Source organism: Rhea americana, unplaced genomic scaffold (genome assembly GCF_003343005.1).
Source record: "Rhea americana isolate MKP2758 unplaced genomic scaffold, rheAme1 scaffold_435, whole genome shotgun sequence".
NCBI lineage: Eukaryota > Metazoa > Chordata > Aves > Rheiformes > Rheidae > Rhea > Rhea americana.
This window is the reverse complement of record NW_028186574.1, coordinates 163278-171928: the sequence shown is the minus strand read 5'-3', so window position 1 is coordinate 171928 and position 8651 is coordinate 163278. Positions and strand designations below refer to the sequence as shown.

At 57.6% G+C, this 8651-nt stretch overlaps 1 protein-coding gene across 1 annotated transcript; it reads left to right on the top strand.

Annotated features, from left to right (window-relative positions):
- The first annotated feature begins 1185 nt into the window (after positions 1-1185).
- Positions 1186-4258, top strand: AQP5 (aquaporin 5). Its single transcript, XM_085315677.1, has 4 exons — positions 1186-1548; positions 2990-3154; positions 3361-3444; positions 3964-4258. The coding sequence occupies exons 1-4, from the start codon at positions 1186-1188 to the stop codon at positions 4147-4149; spliced, it is 798 nt and encodes a 265-aa protein (XP_085171803.1). The 3' UTR covers positions 4150-4258.
- The last annotated feature ends 4393 nt before the right edge of the window (positions 4259-8651 follow it).

Sequence of the window (8651 nt, the reverse complement as noted above, 5' to 3'; positions counted from 1 at the left end):
AAGGACTGCAGGGGGACCACAAATTTATTGCTAAATGTCTCCAGAAGCTTGTTCTGCCCCGAGCAGCTCCTGGCTGCACGGTGTTGGGAGCCTTCCTGCTCTGCTCTCCACCAGCCAAGGCTTTGCAGCCGGACGGATTTGGGATGGAGGGCAGCACCACGGGGACGGCAAAGGGGACGTGCAAACGTGGCCCGCGCCCTGCAAAGCCYGTGGCTTTATGCTGACATTCCCAAGAGCAAAATCATTGACCTCATTGAGCAACAGCTCCAAAAGCAAAAAACGAGAAGCAAAGAGCCCGAAACGCCAGGGGAAGGATGCAGCCTCCGCGGCTACGCGCAGGGGGCACGCCGMGACCGCCACGGCACGCGCCGGCGAAACCCCCAGCAATGCTCATCGCGCTCTGGAAGGAGCAACGGAGCAGAAAGGCAGCAAAGAGGGTCGGAGCCTGGCTCCCCGGCGCTCGGCCCTCCTTAGGGGCTGCCTCGGGCAGAGCATCCCCCCGAACCGCCCGGCTCCGGGGGCCTTGAGCCCCCTGAGAGCCGCTTGCTTCCCGCAGCTGAGCTGCCTGCACACTCTGGGACCAACGATAGGTTTTTAACTTTGCCATTGCAATATCCAACTAAAATCAAATGCACCAGGCCAAACGCAGGAGCCCTGCTGCAGGGCCACTGCTCCCGGCAGAGCTGTTGCAGCTCGACCCTGGAAACGAGACATTTCAGATAGAGCTACGGTCTCCTCCAACCTGCAAGCACACCGAGGAAGGGCACGTGAGCCGCACCGCTGCTAACGAAACCCTCGGCGCCCTGCGAGCGGTAGTAAAAGGGAAAGGCAGAGGAGGGAGCCCAGCGTCGTTATGCAACCGCGTTAGATAACGACCACGGAGACACCCAATAGGGGCTCTTTGTTTGCAGAGGGCAGGAGAAAGAAATGCCACCAATATCTGAGTCACTGGTTCACCAAGAGGCTCCAAAGTTATTTTCAGATGGAAACTTTTCCAGTTTCACATGATAATTTGGGAGGACTGGCTAATTCCTGGGCTCCACCCACCGCCTAGTAACACAGCTCCCTGCTGCTCTTGCATATATAGATAGGTATGGCCCTACAACTCGTTGCAGACAGAAGAGCCTCGAGACAGAGGAAAACTAGATTTACTTTCTTCTCAGACRCCTTCCACCTGCTGCTACCATGAAGAGGGAAATATTAACCCTAGCGTTTGCGCGAGCTGTCTTCGTGGAGTTCATCGCCACGCTCATCTTCGTCTTCATCGGCCTCGGCTCGGCCCTGAAGTGGCCGTCCGCCCTCCCCAGCATCCTGCAGATCGCGTTGGCCTTCGGTCTGGCCATCGGCACGCTCGTGCAGGCATTCGGCCACATCAGCGGCGCCCACATCAACCCGGCTGTGACCATCGCCTTCTTCGTGGGCAACCAGATCTCCTTCTTCCGGACGCTCTTCTATGTGATAGCCCAGCTGGTGGGGGCCATCGCCGGGGCTGGCATCCTCTACGGCGTAACGCCAGCCAATACCCGCGGCAACCTGGCCATCAATGCGGTAAGTCTTCCTACCTGGAGATGATTCATCTTGCCGCTCACCTCCAATTTGAGGTTTTCCTTCCCTTTTGAGCAAGGAGTCGGTGCCATCYGAGCCGGAGAGCTGAATCTTTAAGCATGGTTGGTCTCAACACGTTGTCCTGCGGGAGGAGAGGGATGGGAACTAGATAGAAGCAAACTCCAGCGTAGCCAGCAGAATATTGACGTGACAGCTTTATTGTGYGGGGTAATGAACGGGGTATTTTTTCACCTTTAATAAGTGCTTCCTTTATCCTAAGGGCCTGAGTGAGTCACTCGCACCATTGAGATGTTCTTGACTACAGCCTCTCCACCTGGAGATTAGCGCCGGGATAGGAGCTGAGCCAGGAGGAGAGGGGGAGGGATGCAGGGAGCAGAGCCCAGTAAAACCAGTTCAGGATTCAGAAGCCCACTAGGACCAGTTCGCTGGAGAAATGGAGGTGGCAAGAGAGAGGCTGTGAAAAGGGGGAGAGGAGCAGAAGAAGGTGAATGAGAGCGTCTGCGAAGTGATACGTGGGAGGGCACACAGAGCAGGGCAGGGAGGGGACAAGAGGCAGGAGACGGCTCTTGCAGAAAGGTGGGAGAAAACGGGGACCCTCTGGAAGCCGCAGGACTGGGCAGCACATGTCAAATCCTTGAGACAGCACTGAGAAACCACCCAAAACGGGAACAGTGGAGCTCCTGTTTCACCTGAGGCCAGGAGGGGACCCCTCCGAGCAGCACAGACCTGCTGCAGAGGGCTTGATGGCGAGGATGAGGTGCTGCACCACCTTCATCCTATTCCCACGTGCTGTGTCCCAAACCAGCCAGCTTAAGCTACAGGGCAAGCTGCAATGGTTTAGGTCACTCACCCCTGCTTTGCCCARTGGGGTCCAGTCTGCTTGACAGTCCCCAGTGCAGAGGCACTTGGACAACAACAGCCCATCTGGCACCCAGGACATCTCCTGCCCTCTCCCCCCCACACACCCCGCAGTGGTAGGAGATCTTCAGCCTTCCCTCCCATGCCCATCTCCCAAAGAGCTGCCAGCTGCTCCCCAGCCTTTGGGGCAGATGCTCCACAAAGCAGATAGGAGAAGAGTCAGGACTGAGACAATATGATGCTTTGCAACGACCAAGGGAGAAAGAACTGCAGGAAGAAAGGGGTAATAGGTGACCAGGTGAAAAAACACCAAGTGTTACAGAGACAGATAAGCAGATAGATATGTGGGGTAGAGTGTAAGGAATGGACAACCTCTTCCCTTAAAAGGAAGAAGAGATTTGCAGACTCCTATCCCATTGGGCCCGAGCAGCGGCCAGCACAAGCACTGGAGCTCCTGGTCCAGCTGGGTGGGAGGACTTGGGCCACCCTTTGCAGGAAGCCAGGGTGACACTGAGCCCCATAGCCCCATGTCCACTTAATTATTGCCCCTCTCCACTGTTTGCAGCTCAACAACAACACGACCCCGGGCCAGGCCCTTGTGGTGGAGATCATCCTCACCTTCCAGCTGGCTGGCTGCATCTTCGCGTCCACAGACAGCCGCCGGAGCAGCAACGTGGGCTCCCCGGCGCTCTCCATTGGCCTTTCCGTCGCTTTAGGCCACYTGGTTGGGGTGAGTGTCTGGGCAGAGGCACCAGCTAGGGTAGGACTTCCCAAATATTCCAGCCCAGCAGTTCCTGGAGGGAGCTGCGAAATGGTGCCAAGGGCAGAGCAACTTCCARCCACCACAACCCCAACTTCCACAAAATCCCTAGAGCAAGCAAATACGATAGGCAACRTGATGCACCTTAACCCCCAGCTCCTTTCTGCGCCCCACAGATCTACTTCACTGGCTGCTCCATGAATCCAGCCCGGTCCTTTGGCCCTGCGGTCGTCGTGAGGAAGTTCAGCTCCGCGCACTGGGTGAGCGTTAGCCCCGCACTGAGCTGATGAAGGAGCCCGTCAGCATGGGAGGAGGGTGATGAATCCCACAGGTGTTTCCGGCCTCTGGAAAGGATCAAAGGGAGTTGGAGGGCGTGGGAGGAGGGAGCAGAGCAGCACTGCGGGAAGGCACCCGTGGTGCAAGAGTGGCAGAGGCCAGCCTGCCCCGTGCACTGAGCTCGGGCATCATCTGGGCTCAGTGAGGCATATGGAGAAGCCCAACTTGGGCCTCCCGTTGACCTCGTGCTGCCTGCAAACCCAAATCCTGCTGTCCAGCCCAGGCTTGGCCCTTCCTTTCCCTGCCCGCCACATCCCTGCACCCTTCTTTGCTTGACTTTTTCGGAAAGCAGAGGCAGAGGGGATATCGGTCTGTGGGAAAGCTGCATCTCTCCACATCCAGGAGAGGCTGAGCAGCAAGAGATGTTGGTGCGATGGACAGCCTGGYGTGCCAGCTCCTGAAAACTGCTCTCATCGCTCTCCTCTCCACAAATCGCTTTCCAGGTCTTCTGGGTCGGGCCCATCCTTGGGGCTTGCCTGGCGGCACTGCTCTACTTCTACATCCTGGTGCCCTACTGCATGAGCATGTCGGACAGGATGGCCATCGTCAAGGGCACGTACGAGTCGGAGGAGGAGTGGGAAGAGCAGCGGGAGGAAAGGAAGAAGTCCATGGAGCTGACCTCCCCGTAGGAGTGGACGGGAAAGCAGAAGACGGGGAGGAAACCTTGCGCACAGGCTCGCGTGTGCACAAACCGAGGCAACGAACAAAGCCAGCATCAGTAGACTCTTAAACAAAAAAAAAAAAAGTCTTGTAACTCAAAGACCGCCCRTGACCCAGAATGAACAGAGCATCGCAGCGTCCGTGTATATAATCTCCCACCGTGRGCAAGAGCACTAGAAACCTTCCTAGCTTACCTGCAGCAGCGAAGCCCGGCGCASGAGGCTCAGCCCAGGGCAGCCTTTCCGCCGGGTTTTGACGCCGGCTCAGCCGCGTCCCTGCCTTTTGACGGGGGAAGTTTGCACGTTTTTCAAAGGGGCCCGAGAGCACGTTTTCTGGACCGTCCAGAATTTCGCCTGTGCATTTGGTGGCCCAGGGGATGGAAACAAGTGGTAGATACCAGGAAAGAAGGAAGACCACTCTGGGCAGGTGGAGGCACCAAAACCCCCCGCTTTCTCCCCGCCGCAGGTCCACGTTGCTCATAGATGCTCTTTCCTGCATTAGCTTGTGCTGGTGAGTCCTATTTGTTCACAGCTGCCGGAAGAACACGATTTTTTGGATTTTTGCATTGAGATCCTTGTAATATAATGTATTATTTATTGTGAATAAAGGAAATAAAAAATAAAAAAAAAACAAGTCATGGCTGAAAACTCACTCAGGCATCTGATTTTAGGAGCAAAAGGGGTTAAATGAGATGCAAAGCTCCAAAGAGGAGGTGCTCAGCCCTCAAGTCCTGTGCCAGCTGATGGCCAGGGCCACGTTTGCTATGGGAAAACAGGGCACCAAGGGCTGCCTTCCCTTGAGGGCATCTCCTGAGGATTGAGGCTGAAGCAGAGGTTGTAGGAAGAGGCGACACCTTTAATTAGACCCGCTGATCCTGCTGGAAGAAAAACAGCTCGGCTTTAAGCTACGCACCAGAGCCGAAGGGGGATTTGCAACCGTGAGCTGCCCCGAGCAAGCAGAGGCCGAAAGCAAATCGTCGGCGYTGGGTCGGGTCGCGCCAGTCCCGCGGCAGGGACGGTTTTCCCTCGAGAACAGCAAAAATTCGCCCTCGAGAAGCGACCCGCAACCCTCGCCGGTGCCGGCTGCCAAACCGCAGCGACGCCCGTGGCCCCTCCGTGCCTCGGTTTCCCCATGCAGCCCTTTCCACGCCGGGGACCGGCCGCGCGGGAAGGGGGCCCAGGAGTCCGGCGGGAGGCCCGGGCGCTGCCCGGCGGCTCCGAATCTCCCTCCGGCAAAGGAGCAAAGCCCGAGGCTGCGAACGGCCTCGGCTCAGCCGCGAGCCGGCAAAGAGGCGCTAACAAATAAAATAAAGCCGCTGGCAAGTGTCCTCCAGGATACGAGCCCTTCTCGCTGCCGTGACATTAATCCCGTTTGGCAAGGCAGCGGCGGCTCTTTTGCCCACGAGCAAGGTGCAGCTGCAGGTTCACATAATGCCCTCTTGTGCGGCCGGGGAACAAACTAAATAAATCRGATGAGAACAAACCGTGAAAAACGTCCGACGGAATTTGCTTTTTTTTTTTTTTAATACATGAAGAAAGCCATAAATAAAGGAAAGCTGCTCGTCCGACCGATTTCTTGCAGCTTAAAGCGCTGGGGATTTCTCCCCCACACACACACACGCATTGCTCGGAGCGGTATTTCTTTGCCGAAGAAACGGCCTTTTTCCCGTGGGAGCTGCGGAAAAYGAGCCCTTTCCGCACTGCTCTCGACGCCCTCGTTTGCGATCGGTTTATCAAAGCGACCGGCCGCTCGCCAAACCCGACAGCCTTTGCTCCCGGCCGGCGGAGATCAGAGCGCRTCGCGGCTGCAATCGGCACCTTTCCGAGGGGAAATAAACGCAAACGCYGATATAAACGTTATCAGCTGCTTTTGTTCCGTGCAGATAAGAAAACATTTGCTGGGCGTTTCAAACAGAAACCCCACTAAGAGCAGTCAAGCAGCGGGGCAAAAAAAAATAAAAAAAAATAACCGTGCTTTCAAGCGCAGCGGGTAAACAACGCGCCACGTCGCTTTGCGAAGGCGGCTCCGGCGCGGATCGCGCCCCGGCGCCCGCGCTCGGCTTCGCGGCTTCTCCGGCTAAACAAGCGAGCGATTCCCCCGGCACAATTTGTCATCTAATTGCGCCAGCACGCCCAGGATTAATTGCTGCATTTGCATGCGGGGACTGTCCTGATTTGCGGCGCGGAGCAGGTTTCGTCAGCCGGTTTAGCAAAGCTCGGCRGCATCGCGGAGGGCCGGGGAAAGGGCTCYGCCGGGCGCCCGTCCCGCGTCCCCGCGCCGAGCGAGAGATGCTCTCGTTGGACCCCGGTGGCTCCAGTAACTCGTGCACGGAGGAGCAATGGGAACGGGCTCCGGGAAGCCGGGATCTCGGCCCGTGTCCTCCAGCTCCATCCGCGCCGCTGGAAGAAAAGCCACGCGTTGGTCAATAACGGAGATCCGCAGCGCGAGCGAGGGCGGTTTGGGCTTGGGTTACGTTGCATCCACCCCTATCCCTCAGGATCTATGGGTCCAAACCAGCTGTGTGACTYGGCCCCACCTCCGCTTCCCACCACGCTCTTCCTCCCTGGCAGCGAAGGTCGGACGAGAGCACGAGGCTGCGACCCCCTCGGCTCTGCGGCATCGCAGGCAGCCGGGGGCTGCTGCCCCAAAACGAGCACGGAGTGGAAAGGGGGCAGGAAGACAAACCGCGTTGCTCTGGAGCTGCCAAGACACCTGCCCTTGATGTGCCCCCGCTTCAGCTTCCCGTGGCAGGCCGGCGCGGATCACCTTTTTCTTAATGGCTTTCCTTCGGCTTTTAGAGAACACGGTAAAGGAAAACAGGGGAAAAAGGCCAAAAGCAGCTGAAACTGAGACCGTGCACTCGGCGTCACCCCAAATGAGATGTTTCAGGTCCAACCACTGAGCTGAGAAGGTCTTTTCTTGCCCAGCTATGCCTTGGCTCTAGCCCCCGTCAGAGGCACAGGTATAGCATTGCCTTGAAGTACTTGCAAACCACAGCGATGGGTGGACACACAGGGTGCGCGGTTTTTTTCCCCCATTGATCTCTCTTGCACTGTTTTGGACCCAAAATGCTTCCAGCCCAGTCTCTCCTGCAGGAAACTCCGTGTGGAGGACCCAGGAGGGTGCATCCAAAGCCTTTATTGCTTCTTATTTGCAGGAAACCTGTCCAAAATTAAGTGCCGCCCGGGTTCATGTTGGCTCCTGGTTGTATCTAAGGTGCCTTCGGGGTTGCCCCGAGCCTGCAGGCGTTGCACATGCAGAAGTTGAGGTGCACCAGCCCTTCCGACCCCTCTCCGAGCAGGAAAACGGAGACCAGAGGCAGGAGCTGGCTGCTGACAGCACGAGGTTCGGCCGGTCTACGCAGTCTGCTTAAGCCTGAGCTCCGTTTCCAACCTGATTTGGGGCAGGAACTGGGCGATGGGATCAGGGAAGGTCGGACGGGACGMCGGGCTGTGGAGGAGGTCGAGTATCCAAGGCTCCTGCAACCAGGAGCGGGGCACAAGCGTTGAACCCGAAAGCAACCCAACGGGGCTGGTGGCATCCAGCAGCCCCCAAACTCAGGTTCTCCGTCCSCAGGGGTCGAGCGGGACAGACACGGCGAAGCCCGGATCCGGCCGGCCGGGCGTTTCGGGAGCAACCCGGAGGAGGATGAGGCAGCCCGGGGCCAGGCAGACGAAGGCTGCCACCTGCTGCTCGGCAAAACCTAAAACCGGGACAAATCGCGGCTCTCGGCCGGCGCGGGCTCCCGGCGGCGAGCCCAGCGCCGAGCTCGAGCCAGTCCACCCCCGCAGCCGGCCTTTCCCACCAGGCCGCTCTGGGCCCCTAATTAAGGCTCTTCTAGACTCCGCGTCCCCCGAACGCTGGTCATCCGGTGACAAGGATGCTAATTATGGAAATCTCTTTGATAGAACCACGATAATTACCCGAAAGGTCCCACACGAGAAGGCGGCAAGCGGCCGAACAGGCACCTTCGCCCCCCGCCGAGCCGGGGACCCGCCGAGATTTCTCGCGCCAACCAAGAGGTGCCCAGAGCCCCCCCCGTCCCGCAGGCGCCCCGTTACCCCCCGGAGCAAATTAGCACTAACGAACGCGTCCCCTCACCCCATGGCTTTGGCTCCGGTGCTATTTTGGGGACAAAACTGGGCTCTGCGACTCCGTGACATTGCAGCGAGTGCTCGCGGGCGCTTTCGCACCYGAGCGCTTCTTCTTCCATTTCAATCCTTGCTTTTTATTAGTATTATTATCATCATTTCCCCCCCCTTTTTCCCTTCTCCCCGCTTGGAAGAGCAGCCCCGCAGGCCCTTCTCCTGGAAGGCAGAAAGCAACAGGTCACTTCTGCGGCGCCGGCAGCGAAATTAAAAAAAAAAAAATAAAGCAAGAAGAAACCCCCACCGCTGAAGGCAAAAGCTGAAAAACACGGCAGCGACTATATTTTTTGCAACTTAAAAAAAATAAATTAACTAAAAAAAAA